Genomic DNA, 18,848 nt, shown 5'->3' with positions numbered 1-18,848 from the left:
TTCTGACAGCAGCAGACAGTGTTTCAGTGGGGAAGATTCTTCCATCGCCTCAATTAGTGTGAATGGGGGAAAATAGAACCAAAAAAACAAAAAAAATAAATAAATAAACAAACACACAACTCTAAAGCCCCATACACACACTATCAGATTTTCTGCCGATTCTTTCCTTCATATTTACCAAAACCATATAATATGGAGGTCAAACCTTAGGAGTTTCAATGTGTATGCAATCAGACAGGCCCTCCTACTACATGGTTTTGGTAAATCTGAAGGAAAAAAAAAAAAAATCTGCAGAAAATCTGATAGTGTGTATGGGGCTTAAGGCTGGCTATACACTAGTAGAATTTTATTCAAAAATGTTTCTAATCATAAGTGGCACACAAGACAAATGTCTGAGCAGGAGAGCAAATCTGTGGGCAATAAACAACCTGCTATTGGCCATGGACTTTGACAGCAGTCAGTGAGCAAAGAGGGCAGAGCTGATGGGGAATTAGTGTCGCAGTTTCCCCATCAGGCTCCGCCCACTGTTAGCATCATTGGTTGCTAGGAGGATGTCGGTTATGAAGCCAACGGCACACTTCGCAACCAATGATGGGTACGGAGGAGGTTGTGGAGGCAAACAGGCCACCTGCTACACATTGTACAGAGCAGGCACTTTGTCTCTGTATGCAAACTTAGGATGGCCACACATGGATGGAAATTCAGAGGGTTCAGTAGGGCCTGTGGCCACTGTGGTTGAACAGAAGTCGGTCTAGTAATGTGTCGATAGTCGTTGTGTACACCTGCACATCCGTTCACAGCATGATGGCTCAAAAACACCACAAAGCATCGGTTTTTAAAAGTTTTTATTATCAGAACCTGAGATGGGAGTTTCAGAGGAAGAAGAGAATCCAATGCATAGTGCTCCGTTATTTTACTGCCACAGGGGAGACAGGGGATGGGGGCATTGCTCTGTACCAAGTTCCAACTTCTACTGGAACCTGGATTCCCATGTAAACACCAATATAGACCACAAAGACCCAGATTAACCACACTGCAATGTTGTGTTACTCGGGGGAGGGAGTGACAAAAAAAAAAAAAAAAAAAAAAAAAAAAAAAGTAGGGCACCTTAAACTTTATCTTTTGTCGGATGGGAAGATTCTCCCTCTCATTTAAAATATGCTTTTCATAAAAAAGATCTCCAGGAAAAATCTAAGAATTTTAAATGTAGTCATATACTATATAATATTTTGTATTGTAATAAAGTATAAGTAAACTGTATCCATTTTTTTTTTTAAATCCATCTCTGTCCCACATTTTATTTCCTGTTGTGTATACACAACTGGAAGTAAAAGGAAATCTCCTTTTAAATTGTTGGTACTAAAACAAGTGACCTTACTGGAAGATGTATCCACTTTTTTTTCTGACCTTGTGACAACTCCAAAGGTTGGATTACTTTCAGTCTCAGTGGCCACAAAGACAAATTGAAAGGGTGAATCTACATAGCAGGGATACAGACCATGATAAAAACCTGATTAAACCTAAAACACCCCATGTCCTACAATAGGGACCATCTGTAGTTGCTTCCAAAATTGACAGACACTTTTTTTTATCTGCAGGTAAAAAAAGTGTCATAATTCATAAGGGAGGGAGGATAGGAGGTGGTGAACATTTTTGGTCAGCCTACACATAGTCCAGGCTAGGAAAACACACACCTATGTGTACAGTATTGTTCACATGGTCAAAAACAGGCTCTGGTGGTAGCAAAAGCAGTTACCAGAGTATAAATTACATTTTGACCAGCATTCCTCTTTAAAGCATAACTTTTTTCTTTTTTGACCCCCTTAAAAAAATTAAAAATAAATAAAAAGAAAAGGGGCGTGGGGCGAAAAAAATTAAATAAATGATTAAATGTGTACCTTTGGGTGTTTGTGCTGCACTTCCTGCTTTTTGGCCTAGGCTGAGCCCCACTGTACATTTGCACAGCTATCCCAGAATGCAGTGTGCTTTACATCTGTGCATACATGGAGTTTTCTGTGCATGCACACAGAACATTGCAGGCAAATAAAGTGCCCCTATACTATAACTGGCAGCTCTACAGCATGTGTAAGAACCCCCCCCCCACCCAAATTTTCAAGTGGTAGCAAAGAGGGTCGTGAGGGAGGGAATGGATATGATGGTGAAGTGCTCTTCAGAAGAAAAGTTTGTTAAATTACCTGTCGGCACCACCTGGCTCTTGAAAAAGGAGTCAGGTAAAAAATTCTCAGTCAAATAGTGACTGCAACCAATTGGAAGCAGTTACTTTTGGACATATTGACAGCTATGAGTGTAGCAGCAGTCAGAATACAATAGCTGGCTGGGGAGATTCCTCCATCGATGCTGTTTACATCGATGGGGGAATACATGGATTGCTTTCATTCCGCCCGAGGGTAGAATGAGAGAAAATTATAATAGGCAGTTAAGGTTAGTCTTAAAATGTTCAGACACTGTACTAACAGTTTTTCTATGTTCTGAAATAGATAGGAATTCCCTGGCTAAACCTAGCAAGTTCACGGTGTCACCGCTATATTTTAAATGAAAATACTAGTTCCTGGAGTTCCTCTTTAGGAAATTGAGCTCACCTAAGGGAAGAGTGGCAGTAAAAGAGGGGAGCACCTGGACTATGCTACTTTAACAACAAAAACACATATCCATTCTACATTCTTTAGCTGTGCTATTCTAGCATTATCTAGAGTTCTAATTCTGGGCTTGTACTATTCCCACAGACATTAAATATATAAAGTCACACACGTGCACAAGCACAGTGTCAGTGTGCAAATCAAAGCCAATGCTGGACTCGGACATGAATAGGTGTGCTATTCAAGAGTTCTATTGCCATCTGGGATTATTGCACTAGTTAGTGTATCACACATACAGATCAGCTTCTCGGTTTCTCTTCCTCTCTTGTTCAAGATAAATCAAAACACTATTGGGTGTCAAGGAAGCAGCAGCAAGGAGGAACCAGGGGGCTGGTCAGTATTGGACAGCCGTCCTCGGCCAAGGCTTGGTACCTCTTGGTCAGCTTATCAGCGGGAAACCAATGCAAATACATTGCCAGGTAAACGGTAACGGAACGGATTATGAAAAAAATTATGAAGTACTATTCAGCACAGTCCGGATGGGAGATGAGATAATTTGCCTTAGAGGGGGGGAAAAAAATATTTACCCCAAATTTTGTTTCGTTGATTTGGTCCATATATTGGAGGAATATAAACCACTTATCAATATGATAAACTCTCTAAAAACAGTCTTTGAAATACAGTGTCATCTCCATTACAGAGACTGTTGCAACTGGAGAGCGGGCGATTGACGCAGGTGATGACATGCTGGGTGGAGAAAATCGGCAAGTTATCAGGCTGGCAAGAGCTGCAAATCATCAATACATTATGTCCAAAATCAGAAACATGATTTCCTCTACATGCCATAATGTGACACGGAACTGGTAGGTCTGTTGTCCCCTGCAGAATCTTCATAGGCATGATGGCTAGACTAACCTATAAATTCTAAAAAGGTTTCCGCTCTATGAAGTGGAGTACGCTGTATCACCATACGCCAATATCTGGTGCTTTCCCTCCATACACATGAGAAACGAATGTTGCCATAAACATCCCTCTCCCTTTGGTCACATTTAGGTCATCATTCTTCTGCCCTTGAAATAAAATGAAGGATGTCAAATCAAGGACTTGTCGGCCTCTGTCACCCAGGCTATCCCAGCTGAATCTGGCCAGAGAATGTTGTAAGCAGCAACATAATGGAGAAGCCAGTGAGAAGGCCAGCGTTCTGTATAAGAAAAGGAGTGAGCGGTCGATCTCCTTCTTCATCCTCCTTACTTACTTCATTCATCTCAGGGAACTAGAAAAGACACAAAAGAGCAATCAAGATGGATTCTAACAGGTCGACATTGATTTCTATATCAAACAGGAAGCTAATCTCAAGAAATGGAGTATAAGTTATATTCCACTATTGCGCTAATCAATTTTTCTTTATAAAATTAAGGGTACAAACATTTTTCTTAAAACTATAGGACCCCCCCCATGTTGGATAGCACAAGGGAGGATTATAAATCCCGTCAGCTTTCTTAGCCATTTGTATCCCTTCACTTCCTGATCCAAAACCACAACAGTAAGTGTAAAGAATTTTATCCAAAGGGGGAGAGATCAATCCATCTATAACATTTTTTTCCCCCTTTACATTTAATTTATATTTTACACACTACCTTCAGTTATGATTAAATCCCAGTAGCAGGCTGGGAATGGACATATAGAAGGTGTAGCCCAACAGAGTATGCAGTTTATGCAAATTTACAAAAACTATGCAACTGCCATTTTCTATTATTTACTCTTCCATACACACTACAGGACTACTACAGTCACGTCATTCTCTTAGCAGCTCGGCAATTCCTGCTAACCCCTCTCAGCAGTGACTTAATAGCCAAGCTCTCCTCTCGGAGCTCTTGCAGCAGAAATTTAAAGGCTGTCAAAAGGACAACGATCTCAGAGCTTCTGCTGTGAACTTTGAGGCTTATTTTAGGGCTCATGCACACAAACTTAGATGCTACATTCTGATCCACGAATTGGATCTTGGTTTTTTTCTGAAATGTTATATTGTATTTTATGCACAGATATTCACCTACATTGGTAAAATTAATCAGTGTAAGGAACTGTGAAATCAAAATGGATAAGTCCATGATCATTATTTTATGCATGTAAACATCTAAACAAGTAAATTTGAGCTAGTGATTGGAAGAAAAATTTTATGGATTTGTAAGTTTATGTATTCAAATGCATGGTTAAAAATGGAAACCTTTACTGACCGTAAGGTGCATTTTTTTTTTTTTCCAAAGCAGGATCCTGCTGCCAGAAAGCCCCTGCACAGGTATCAGTAAATTAAGTATTACCATGCACATGGTCACACAGAGCAAAGTAATAAACAGATCCTGTTATCTCTAGCTACACATACCTTCCCCTTTTCTCTCTTTGCTCTTAAAAGGAGTGAAAATTATTATTATTTTTTTTTTTAAAGAGGGAACATATTTTATTGATTGGAAATGAAAAAACAAAAAACAAAAAAACAGACTACTACACTAACAATACAGCAGAGGCACAGTGTACCTGTAAGAGTATTTCTACTACAAAACAATGACATGTCTCAGGTCTGAATTTTGCTTGCACTGGAAAAAGCACAAGGGCACATCTGGTGCAAAGCAAAAAAAAAAACAAACAAAAAAAAAAAAAAAAAAACCACCACACACACACACACACACACACACACACACACACACACCTCATCATAGTCTCAGTATCCAAGCTACATTATGAGTCAGACCTGGAAACCTGATTGCTTTTGAAGAGTATCACCTCATTTTTTGCTTTGCTGTAGCTTATGTCTAAATAATAAATAGCCACATTGTTTTCCCTCAGGCCATAACCTGCAGAGACCTAAATGTGGGGTGTTTAAACTGTAAATCACTATAAGAGCCATGGCTTTCAAGAGGGGACTGAATGGTTCTCTTTGTAAAACAGATTATTCATAGAATTTCCACAGGAAGTTCTGAAATACCTCAAATCAGCCTGTAGGTGGAGCTGTGTGCACAAGAAGGCCAAGATTTTTTTTTTTTTTTGATGAAATCGTTTCATGTTATGACTGAGCCCCAAAAAACATTATCTTAAAATTAAACTATTTGTTGGTTTCACATGCAAAGTAACAATTTGTCCTAGACAGTAGGATTTATATAGATACATAAAAAAAAAAAAAAAAAAAAAAAAGAAGTTGAATGAGTTTCATGCACAAAGTAACAATTTATCCTATGCACAGATGGATAAAATACAATCATTTAAAAAGGAGAAAGTTGAATGGCTAAAGCCAACATTTCCCCTTTTCTTTACTATAGGAAAGCACCACTATAGTTTGAATCCCGATACAGTTTATGCAGGATGAGAGCAGGGAAAGTACCTGATGGATCATGGGACTAGAGATATCTTTATATAGTCATCTGGGAGCAGATTTTGCTAAATATGAAGGTGACACGATAATAACCCCCCAGCATTCAGTGATGTCTAGTAAATTTAGCTCTCTTGGGTAGTAGTTTGCTTGTGACAATTTTTAGTTTCTCATTTGGTTTCTCCACTACATTTAGGATTGCTGCAGCTCTCTACTGCTGCCACTGGCACTCAGGGCAGTAGTTATGGTGCTGTAGCAAGTCTTGTACTATTGAGCCTTTGTGTCCCTTTGACTATCACTAGGAGGTTTATGCCAGTGGTGCAGGCTGAGGAGGCTATAAAAGCTTGGGAAGTGGCCCAGTGAGTTATTTCCCCAAGGTATGTGCACACAAACGCTTGTGTTGTAGGCCTAAGGCCCCCAGCATTGGTGTTGGTAAACACAATAACCCTCCATTATTGGTGTCAGTACTATTAAACCTTCCTCCCCATCCCCTATGCATTGGTGGCGACTGCAGTGAAATTTAACCCCCCCCCCCCCTGCATTAGTGGCCAGTAGCAATGAAAGTTAACCCCACCCCCTCCTCCCAATTGAAGGTAATGGTAGTGAACGTTACCCAATCACATTCCCCCAACCTGCCCTCTCTCTCCACCAGGCCGGGACTTTACTTGTTCTGTGGGCAGAGATAATTTTGCCTCACAGTACAGCCTCTTTCAGTGTGAGGACACAGAGCCTGGCACCCAGCTGCCACTCAGATTGCCCAATAGCTCACCGGCCACATGTAAGGCACCAGGGGTCTTAGTGAGGTTATATAAAATACGGAAAAAAAAAAAAAATGTATATTAAAATTTTAGTTAAAAGTGAATAGTTGTTCCGTCAGGGGCGCAAGAAAAAAAAATAAATAAAAAAAATCATTATCAGTTGTGACTAAATATATTCCAGGAAGGTGCCCAATAACTAAAAGATAAAAATTAAAGTTTGGCTGCATACTTATTTATTCATCAAAACATTTCTTGGAAAATTGGGTCTTCCGTGGCACCTAATGGGACAGGACAAGGTCACCGCTTGTTTGTGCTCACCATGTCAGCAAGTGCAATGTACAGGAACATCCCTCCAGCCAAGCCAAAGATCCAGTTGGAAGAGAAGTGACTGCCAGCTAGGATTCCAAAACCCAAGCCTAAATAGCAGCAGCAGGCAGACAGGAAGTTAAAGAAAAGAGCCTGGGGAATGCTCATTCCGGCATTTAGGAGTATGACGAAATCACCTGCAACGAAAACACAAAAGATTACTGTAAATTAACACATTCTGATGGGAAACAAAATCAACGAACAATGAACTTTAGTTCTGAAGAACATTGTGGAGATAAAAAAAAAAAAAAGTTTCTCAAGTTTACAGCAGGCTTATGAAGGAAATGGTTTTATCACGTTCTTTGTGTCATTAGATAAAAAAAAAAAAAAAAAAAAAAGGTCAGCTGCTGAACATGGTGCAATTACACCATACCACACTAATTATATATTTTGATTATATGTAATGCTGTCACAGAACAAACATAATTGATTATATACATTCCAGAAGGTCTTCACCTCTGAAAATAATAAAATTATATAATCACAATGTACAAAAGTACACCTCCTTCCATGAGCTCACCACTGAACATTATATGATCACAGTAATTATTCTAGAGCCCCAGTGCCCAATGTTCAACCCCTTGGTACTTGTTGGCCCTCATACTCAAGCAGTATGTAGTGGGAGTTGGAGCACAGATTTGTTATGGCAGAAGGTTTTTTACTATCCTCACGTAACAGGTCCTTAGTCTCTTAACATCTTTTGCAGGATATCTTCAGTATACAACCAAAACTGTAGTAGATCCAGTCTCCTGTTCACAAGTATGTACAGTGGGGCAAAAAAGTATTTAGTCAGCCACCACTTGTGCAAGTTCTCCCACTTAAAAAAAGAGGCGAGGCCTGTAATTGTCATCATAGGTATACCCCAACTATGAGAGACAAAACGTGGAAACAAATCCAGACAATCACTGTCTGTCATATTATATATAATATATTATAATATTTTTTAAAGAATATATTTGCAAATTATGGTGGAAAATAAGTATTTGGTCACCTACAAACAAGCAAGTTTTCTGGCTCTCACAGACCTGCATCTTCTTTAGGCTGGGTTCACACTGCTGCGGCTGGGAGACCCGGATGTGATTCGCACCGCACTGCAGTGCAAATCACATCCGATCTCTGTGCGATGTGAGTTCAGCCATACAGATAGTATGGCTGATTTCGCATCGCACCCGCCGCAAACTCGCACAGGACCCTTTTTTTGGTCCGCAGCAGAATCGGATCGCATGGGTGTTCACACCATGCGATCTGATTCCTGTGCGAGTCTGCAGATCGCACTGCGATATGCAAACTGATCTGGGGGTGTCATTAAGATTTCACTGACACTCCCAGCAGTCCGCATAGGGCAGTGTGAACTGCCGGCGGGAGGCATGCGATGCGGGAAAACGCCGCGGATTCGCGGCGTTCCCGCATCGCTCCAGTGTGAACCCAGCCTTAAGAGGCTCCTCTGTCTTCCACTCATTACCTGTATTAATGGCACCTGTTTGAACTTGTTATCAGTATAAAAGACACCTGTCCACAACCTCAAACAAACAGTCAGGCCGCGTACACACGCCGGGACTGTTCGCCCAACTTTGTCCGCTGAACAGTGTTTCGGCGGGCAGTCCGCTCGTGTGTGGGCTTCAGCGGACAGTTTCAGCGGACAGTCTGACGAACAAAGTTTTTCGGAAATTCCGTAAAACTGTCCGCTGAAACTTGGTTTGAGCGGACAGTCCGCCCGTGTGTAGGCTTGTTCGTCAAACTAAGTTCCGCGCATGCTCAGAAAGGATTTACACGGCGAAGGTTGCATTGCAGTGTATAGGACGTCGTATTTCTAGTCCCGTCGTACGTGCCGTTCACGTCATCGTGCAAGTTTCAGCGGACTGTTCGTTCGTCGTGTGTGGCCAAGTCCGTCCATGCTAATTTTGAGCGGACTGTCCGCTCAAACTGTTTGACGAACAAAGTTGGGCGAACAGTCCCCGCGTGTGTACGCGGCCTCACACTCTAAACTCCACTATGGTGAAGACCAAAAGAGCTGTCTAAGGACACCAGAAACAAAATTGTAGACCTGCACCAGGCTGGAAAGACTGAATCTGCAATAGGCAAGCAGCTTAGTGTGAAGAAATTAACTGTGGGAGAAATAGTTAGAAAATGGAAGACATACAAGACCACTGATAATCTCCCTCGATCTGGGGCTCCACGCAAGATCTCACCCTGTGGGGTCAAAATGATCACAAGAACGGTGTGCAAAAATCCCAGAACCACACGGGGGTGCCATGGCCTAAAATACAGTTTGACTGCTTGAGATTAATCTCCCCAATGCCACAGGGGTATGAATGATGTGACTTTGGTGTGAGCAGCTGCTGCTATTTTACACACACATTTTTTTTTAATGCATTTTTTGTACAGCATTTGGTAAATAAGGCCTTTAGTCAATGCTGTGTGAACCTAAGGGCCGGTTCACACTGCGAGCCGCGGCGAGGCGTCTCCGACTTCCTCGCCGCGACTTGCAGGGGGGGTCAGCGGCGACTTGCAGAGGACTTCTGCATAGAAGTCAATGCAAGTCGCCCCCGAAGTCGCCCCGAAGTAGTACAGGAACCTTTTTTCTGAGTCGGAGCGACTCGAGTCGCTCCTCTCAGAACGGTTCCATAGTACTGAATGGGGGCGACTTGCGGGAGCGAGGCGAGGCGAGCCGTGTCGCCTCGCCTCGCAGTGTGAACCGGCCCTTAAAGTAACCACTCTTAGGTTCTCTCTTGCCCAACTGTTTTGCCAATTTTTTTTCTCTCTCAAGTATGTCGGCAGTCCTCTCTAGCATTACATATACTGAAGATTACATGTGGCCGTTTAGGGAATGTTAGACTGCTCTAAAAGACACAGGACAGTACATCTTTAACAGAACTTGACCAATGCATGATCACCATACAACAATACAAAACAACGACACTACCTTATAAACAGACACCTAATGCTTCACCACAACAAGCATACAGTGACTGTACAAAATAAATCCAGAAAAGGGTCGGAGGAAAAGAAAGCAGAAGTTGATTATCACACCTCCATGTCCACAATCCTCCAATCTGCAAATGTCAATAGACATGTAGTGTTGGCGCGCTCTACTCTTTACGCAGATGTCAGGATTTTCCCCCTCTGACATTTGGCATAATCCCCAAACAAAGAATCAAAACTTTGTCAGATATGCATTAGATGCAGATCCATGGATTGGAGGAGGAGGTGCATGTACCAACCTACAGAGGGTATAGAAAATAATTACCCCCCTTTAAAATAATCTCATTTGCCTGAAATGAAGACAGACACAGTTTTTGTGTTATCCAGCTGTACTTACTCAACGCAACTTATGACATCCAAATGAAAGATAGAACACCAAAAACGTCAGAAAAAAAATAAAAACATTCAAAAAACGAGTTTGAAAAAAGGATCACCCCCTTGTGTGCCTTTGCACACCTAGACTTTGCAATATTTGCTCATTCTTTCCAGAACTGCTCAAGTTCAGTTAAATGTGATGGTGACTGTTTGTGGAATGCAGTCTTCAAGTAATTCTACAGATTTTCAATGGGGTTTAAAGCGGTTGTAAATCCTTACAATCCACTATTACACTACAGGTAAGCCTATAATAAGGTTTACCTGTAGCGACCCTGGATATGTCCTAAACCTGCACGGTTTAGAATATATCCCATGCATCAGCAACGTCATCATGGTTCCAGCCAATCACAGCGACGGAGCCCGCGATACCCGGAAATAACTCCTGTAGCAATGTTGCCGGTTGAAGTAGTGTGCAGGGATCGCGGCAGGGGCTTTTTCCAACTCCGTGATTCTGTTTTTGAATTTTTTTTTCTGACATGTTTTGTCTTTTGTGGGAATTTCAGAGACTCGGTTCAACAGCTCTCAGGATTGGCTGGCAACCATTCAAGGGTATTCCCGTTATCGCAGGGATAGAGGGTAAAAAAGGGAGGGGGTATGCCTGTATAGCAATAATATACAAGTGAATGTGAGAGGACATCACTAAGGGAGCTAGGAAGAAGGTGGCATCCTTATGGGTAGAGCTCCAAAGAGATGAAACTATGGGGAAAAATAAAACTGGGAGTATGCTATAGCACCCCCCCCCCCCCCCCCAACATGGAGGGGGGAGATGGACCTTCTATCACAATTTGGATCAGAAGCAAGGATGGGACGCGTCATCATAATGGGGGATCTTAATTATCCAGACAGACTGGACAGAAGGAACTGCACATTAATCTAAGGCTTGCCGGTTCCTAAATATCTTGCAGGACAATTTCATGGGTTAGATGGTAGATGCACCAACTAGAAACAAAGCGTTACTAGCCCTACTGATTACCAATACAGACCTGAGCACAGATGTGAAAATAAGGGGCAATTTAGGAAACTGCAATCACAGGTCAATTATCTTCAGTATAAAATTAGACAAATAGGCAACAAAGGAATACAAAGACATTGAATTTCAAAAGAGTCAACTTCCCTAAACTACGAACCTTGCAAGAAGATATTAATTGGGATAAAATCTTAAAAACAAAGAACACGGAAGGAGAGAGGAGTTTGCTTTAAGAGCATATTAAATCAGGGCATTAGCCAGTACACCCCATTACTGTATAAAGTAAGGTCCGTTGGCATGGACCATAGGGTGAGTACATGGATTGCACTGGGTACAAGGGCAAGTTCAGAGGGTGGCTATAAATGGAGAGTACTCTGAATGGTCAGGGGTGGAAAGTGGGGTCCCCCAGGGTTCTGTGCTGGGACCAATCCTAGTTCATTTGTTCATAAATGACCCGGAGGATCGGGTAAACAGTTCAATCTCTGTAGTTGAGGACGAACGATCTGAACAAAGTAATGGGGTAGGCAACTACATGGCAAATGAGGTTTAATTTGGAAAAATTTAAAATAATGCATTGGAGTGTCAAAAACCACGAATGCAATCTACTCACTGGGGGGGGGGGGGGGGGGAGAACCTCTGAGGGAATCTCAAATGGAAAAAGGACCTGGGGGTCCTAGTAGACGATGGGCTCAGCAATGGCATGCAATGCCAAGCTGCTGCTAACAAAGCAAACATAATATTGGCATGCATTAATAAGGGGATTAACTCCAGGATATAGCAAGAATTCTCCCATTCTACAAAACTCTGGTCCGGCTGCACCTAGAATATGCCACCCAGTTCTGGGCACCAGTCCTCAGGAAGGATGTACTGTAAATGGGGCGAGTACAGAGAAAGGTAATAGACCAAAAAGACTAAGACTGAACTTATGCTCTCTGGAGAAGAGATGCTTGAAAGGAGATCTGATTTGAATTTATGAAAACCATACCGGTGACCCCACAATGCGGATAAAACCTTTCGATGGAGTTTAATAAGACACGTGGCCATTCATTAGGATTAGAAGAAAAGAGGTTTAACTTTTAGACTGCGTAGAGCAGCCATTCTCAACCAGGGTTCCTTCAGAGGTTGCTAGGGGTTCCTTGAGCTGTGGCTGATGAACCACCTATTTGATGATGCCTATAGAGTTCAAGGTTCAGCACCACTTAGCAAAGCCAGCAGCATGACACCAAATATCTTTTTAGCTGTCTTTGAGGGTGGCATTCTGACCACCACTTTAAGGGGGACATTCTTCCTATTGACCACTAATATAAGGAGCATTGCTCCTATTGAGCTCTAAAGATTGGGTTTTAGTAAGGGTTCCTCGAGACATGAAAATTATTTTTGGGGTTCCTCTAGGGTTATAAGGTTGAGAAAGCCTGGCATAGAGGGTTCTTTACTGCAAGAGCGGCAAGGATGTGGAATTCCCTTCAACAGGCGGTGGTTTCAGCGGGGGTGCATCAATAGTTTAAGAAAAAAACTATTAGATGAGCACCTAAATGGCCACAACATACAGGGATATCTAAAGCAATACTGATATAATCAAACACATAGGTTGGACTTGAAGGACTTGTGCCCTTTTCCAACCTCACCTATGTAAATTATGTTGGCGTTGCATCTTTCACTTGAATGTTCTATGTTGTACTGAGTAAATACAGCTGGATAAAACAAACTGCGTGTCTTCATTTCAGGCTGCAAAGTAACAAAATGCGATTTAAAAAAAGGGGGCGATTCTTTTCTATACTCAGTGTAAACTCAGCCAACCTCTACTTCTGGAGGGTTTTATTTTTTCCCCCCCTTTCTCTCTCAGACAACCATACATTTTCTTTTAACTGAGGCAATTGAAGGAATTATCCATACCGAGTTCATGTGGAAACTCTTCACACAAGATAGCAATTGACGTGCTGATGCCCTGGAAGACAGACACTGTGAACGAGGCTCCAATAGCCAGTCCATCTATGAAGTTGTGTAACCCATCACTGAGTGTGATCATCCAGGCCAGCGTGCCAATGTCAGAGTAATGGATTCCCTTTAACCAGTAGCAAGAACTCTGCTGACCTGGGAGGTCCTGTGCAGGAGGAAAAAAAAAAAAAAAAAGATAAAGTTTCTATTATAAAACTGAAAATTTGCTAAAAATTACCTTATGCTGGATATTCTGACGCAAGAACTCTGCTTTCAGATGTACTTACTGCTGTCCACAACTCATTTTCTTAGTGTACTGAGTTACAGCAGTCTGTCACATAGAAATATATATTACTAAAGACTACAATGCAACCAATATGCCAGGAGTACCACTGACAGATGGGTTTTTGCATTAAAACCAATTCGTATTTAAAAAAGGAAAAGACAAGCTGTCTGATTTTTAGGTTTCAGCTAATTGTAATATCACTAATGAAATTCTAATGGATAATTACAAAATAAAACCATTTAAAATACGGTATACCTTAGCTTGTGTCGTTTCCCAGCAGTTTACATAAATAGACTATTGTAAAACACATTCTGACGTGTGATGCATGTAACCAACCTGTACTGCCAACGACCCCACCACAACTTTCTCATCACCAAGAGGTTGTCGAAGGTCAGATTCGCTGCCACCCGGAGGAGGAATCATGTGATCCAGGTCTCCATTCTGCAGCTTCTCAGTCACTCCTTCTTCAGCATCACGCTTCATGGCATCTGCCGTGTAGTGACTGTGGCCATGCTGGAGAAAGGGGGGGAGACAGTGAAGAGGAAGGTTAACACCTAGTAACACCCATAGGAAAAACTTTGGCTTTGTAAAATATACTGCACCTGCAGTTAAAGAATCATTGCTTTTAGAGATCATTTTTAAAGGTAGACCCCATTTGCCCTTCCATGTGCTCCTTGCTGCAAAGGCCAGTTATAGGGTGGGGTGGTTGCCATATTGGTAAAGGGGATGAAACTGGGTACCTTCGCTGTCATTGTGCTTTTGCTGGGTATCCAGTGCATCCCTGTACCTTTAGGAGGAGAAGGCTCCCTCTAGACATACATATGTGCTCCAACTTGGGGGATGCTGAAAAATATAAAGTTAGGACTGCAGCACACTGGGGTGCCATGACGTGGCCGCTACAACTTATGCATACATTTGCAAATGTGTGCAAACTAAATGCCTTATTTTTAATGTGAACTGTTGACACAGTGTCAATTTGGCTTGCTGGCTAGTAAGTGAACTGGGGATTTTGGTTTGTTTTTAGACTCCAATCTCTACTCAAAGTCCCTCTCAACAGTCCAAACATACAAAGCCCTTATTACTTTGATAGTTAAAGTTTTTACCTCCTGTTCCTATGTCTTCTGCTGAAGCCTTAAAATGTGGACATGTATACCCAGAGATACAGATGGCACCGCAGTAAGAGTCGCCAGTTCTTCCAAAAGACAATGCCAAAATTCTTCTATGATTTAGTTCAAGAAAACTCTGGAATTTAACCTGGAACATTTTATGCAAATGAACAGGCCCTAAACTATCAGGTACAGTTCAAAAGGAATAGCTCATAAGAAAACTAGGGAAATGCAAGTGGTCCTCAAAAAGTGACGAACCTGTCTGTAGTGACCAGAAAGAGGACTTATTCCCACTGAATAGGGCATACAGCAAGAGCTAGTGGAAGGTATACGTTTTCTTATTGATGTATTTTGGTGTGTAGCTTTACCCTACTAGCGTCTTCCATCTCTTTAGACTCTGGAAAGATTGTCTGATTGTTACTGGCTGTGTAAAGCTGGTGATAGATGGATCAAAATTCAGCCTGTTCAGCATGGAACAGACAAATTTCAATCCATATGTGGTCGCTCTGCATCGAAAGTAGTCGATCTAGTGATCGTCTGTCGAACGGGCTTGCAGGAATGCTTACCCATTGGCTGCAGCCGTTGATCAATGTATTCTGACAGTGAAGGAGTCCCACTGTCAGAGTACAATGTCTCAGCAGGGAGGATTCCCCTATCCTTTGGAATTTTGTGGATTTAGGAATCTGCTCATTTTTGCTGGCTGAGAAACAAAAAAAAAAAAAAAAAAAAAAGGAAGCTCTGTCTTTGGATACAATATTTATTGGAAACAGTTGCAGGATAATTTGGCAACCATTTACAGAGTGCAGGGGTACTATTCTGTTTTGGGGTTAATTTAGTACCCGGTTTTATCAGCTTGTTTGACAATCACTAAATGGTTACAAATGTAGCTTGGCTGGAAAGGGAAAAACCTGAACCTGTTTCCAAGTTAAAGAATAAAAAAAATAAATAAATAAATAAAAATCAAAGGGGAGGTCACTGAAAATAAGAGATTGCCAGCTGCATAGAGTATAACAGGTCCTATTCTTATGTATTGTGTAAGAGCTTTGGTGAACGTGTGCAGTTCTTAAAATAATTACAAGCCAAGTTCTCATAACCCCCAAAGCAGGTTGAGTACAAATAACAGCAAACGATCCAAACTTCAGTATGGACTGACTCCAGTCCCCACCCCCACATTTGCAAGTTCTGGGCCATCAAAAAACAAAAAAGCTTTTAGAAAACAGGGAGATTTACCATGAATAAGACATTAATGGCGTAGGTTGTACAGACTGCAGCCGAGCATGTGATGTACATTTCTTAACAAGTAAAAAAAGGTGGTTATAAAAAAGTCACTGTTTGGTGACAAGACACCTGCCCATCCCAAAAATCACCATAAGAAAAAGGCAGCGTATGCACAGTGAAATGTACATAGGACTAGCATAATCACACAATAACATTACAATATAATAGAAGCCCACCCCCCCCCCCCCCAAAAAATAATAATAATAATAATATTATTATAATTTTTATTTTATTATTACCGGTAAGTACACACTTTGTATGATCAGCATTTCCCATGGTCAAATTAGTCCTCACCTCCTAGGGTAGCCCAATATGGCATAATAGAGAGTGCGTCTCTGCTTATCAGCTTTTGTGTAAATATCAGCTTGAGCTATTGAGCACTGTAAGTAAAAAGTGGGCCAAGAGACTGAATTATCCTGTACATTTAAGATGTAGAGTTCTCATGCTCTGACCCATTTTCTATTTTTTATATAATATATATATATATATACACACACATACACACACACAGTGGTGTGAAAAAGTGTTTGCCCCCTTCCTCATTTCCTGTTCCTTCGCATGTTTATCACACTTAAGGCCTCATGCACACGGACGTTTTTACAGCCGCTTTTTTGAGCTTTTTTTGCAGCTTAAAAACGGCTGTCCATGTTAGTCTATGGCTTCATGCCCACCTAGGCGTTTTTGAGCTGCAAATGGCATAGGCGTTTTTAAGCTGTAAAAAAAACCCAGGACCAGTGCGTTCCGTGGCGTGGAGCTAGAGCTGTAAAAACGCGAATCGCGGGAAAACGCGCAAAAACGCGCATAAACGCGCAACATATTTTCTTTGTTTTCTGAGTGCTATAGCCAAGAGATGTGTTTCTTAAAAAACGCTACTTAGCGCTAACGCTAAAAAACGCGCAAAAACGCCAATGCAAAATGCTGTAAAAATCAAGTTTTTAACTAAGATTTTTCCAGGCGTCAGAGCTAGCTTTGCAGCCAGTTTTTTAAAACGTCCGTGTGCATGAGCACTAAGTGTTTCGGAACATCAAACCAATTTAAACAATAGTCAAGGACAACACAAGTAAACACAAAATGCAATTTGTAAATGAAGGTGTTTATTAAAGGTGAAAAAAAATCCAAACCATCATGGCCCTGTGTGAAAAAGTGATTGCCCCCTTGTTAAAACATACTATAACTGTGGTTGTCCACACCTGAGTTCAATTTCTCTAGCCACACCCAGGCCTGATTATTGCCACACCTGTTCACAATCAAGGCATCACTTAAATAGGAGCTGCTTGACACAGTAAGGTCCACCAGAAGATCCTTAAAAGCTACACATCATGCTGAGACCCAAAGAAATTCAGGAACAATTGAGAAAGAAAGTAATTGAGATCTATCAATCTGGAAAGGGTTATAAAGCCATTTCCAAAGCTTTGGGAATCCAGCGAACCACAGTGAGAGCCATTATCCACAAATGGCGAAGACATGGAACAGTGGTGAACCTTCCCAGGAGTGGCCGGCCGCCCAAAATTACCCCAAGAGCGCAGCGACGACTCATCCAAGAGGTCACAAAAGACCCCACAACAACGTCCAAGGAACTGCAGGCCTCACTTGCCTCAGTTAAGGTCAGCGTTCATGCCTCCACCATCAGGAAAAGACTGGGCAAAAATGGCCTGCATGGTAGAGTTCCAAGGAGAAAACCACTGCTGAGCAAAAAGAACATCAAAGCTCGTCTCAATTTCTCCACAACACATCTTGATGATCCCCAAGACTTTTGGGACAACATTCTGTGGACCGATGAGACAAAAGTGGAACTCTTTGGAAGGTGTGTGTCCAAGTATATCTGGCGTAGAAGGAACACTGCATTTCATAAAAAGAACATTATACCAACAGTAAAATATGGTGGTGGTAGTGTGATGGTCTGGGGCTGTTTTGCTGCTTCAGGACCTGGAAGACTTGCCGTGATAAAAGGAACTATGAATTCTGCTGTCTACCAAGAGATCCTGAAGGAGAATGTCCGACCATCTGTTCGTGTACTCAAGCTGAAACGAACTTGGGTTCTGCAGCAGGACAATGATCCTAAACACACCAGGAAGTCCACCACCGAATGGCTGAAGAAAAACAAAATGAAGACTTTGGAGTGGCCTAGCCAAAGTCCTGACCTGAATCCTATTGAGATGTTGTGGTATGACCTTAAAAAGGCCATTCATGCTCGAAAACCCTCTAATGTAACTGAATTAGGACAATTCTGCAAAGATGAGTGGGCCAAAATTCCTCCAGGACGCTGTAAAAGCCTCATTGCACGTTATCGCAAACGCTTGGTTGCAGTTGTTGCTGCTAAGGGTGGCCCAACCAGTTATTAGGTTTAGGGGGCAATCACTTTTTCACACAGGGCCATGATGGTTTGGATTTTTTTTCACCTTTAATAATAAACACCTTCATTTACAAATTGCATTTTGTGTTTACTTGTGTTGTCCTTGACTATTGTTTAAATTGGTTTGATGTTCCAAAACACTTAAGTGTGACAAACATGCAAAGGAACAGGAAATGAGGAAGGGGGCAAACACTTTTTCACACCACTGTATATACACACACACACACACACACACACACACACACACACACGTCCAAAAGGAGAATACAAACTGGTTGTAAACCTGAGCGTGCATGGGCAGCCAGATGACAAGGTAGCAAAAGTGAAACTTCTGATGACCATTGACTCCTGGCACACAGGTTCAGATACAACATGTAAAACTTTACAAATACACACATTCCATGTACAAAGACAACACTACAATATAATTCTGTTAACTTATGAAATATTACAAGTCATGACTGACTATGCTTACATTAAAACA

At 41.6% G+C, this 18,848-nt stretch overlaps 1 protein-coding gene across 2 annotated transcripts in view; it reads right to left on the bottom strand.

The window, feature by feature from the left end:
* Positions 1–828: 828 nt before the first annotated feature.
* Positions 829–18,848, bottom strand: part of SLC39A14 (solute carrier family 39 member 14) — a 46,881-nt gene continuing 28,861 nt past the window's right edge. For both annotated transcript variants that reach the window (XM_077469842.1, XM_077469841.1), the window contains exons 7-10: positions 13,964–14,140; positions 13,300–13,507; positions 7,035–7,219; positions 829–3,870 (exon numbers count right to left, since the gene is read on the bottom strand). In XM_077469842.1, coding sequence (XP_077325968.1) covers positions 3,724–3,870; positions 7,035–7,219; positions 13,300–13,507; positions 13,964–14,140 — 717 coding nt within the window. In that variant the 3' untranslated portion in view covers positions 829–3,723. The remainder of the gene's footprint in view (positions 3,871–7,034; positions 7,220–13,299; positions 13,508–13,963; positions 14,141–18,848) is intronic.

Source organism: Lithobates pipiens, unplaced genomic scaffold (genome assembly GCF_037356315.1).
Source record: "Lithobates pipiens isolate NorthernLeopardFrog02 unplaced genomic scaffold, aLitPip1_a1.2 Scaffold_8, whole genome shotgun sequence".
In the NCBI taxonomy this organism is placed as follows: domain Eukaryota; kingdom Metazoa; phylum Chordata; class Amphibia; order Anura; family Ranidae; genus Lithobates; species Lithobates pipiens.
This window is presented reverse-complemented; position numbering and strand designations above follow the sequence as displayed.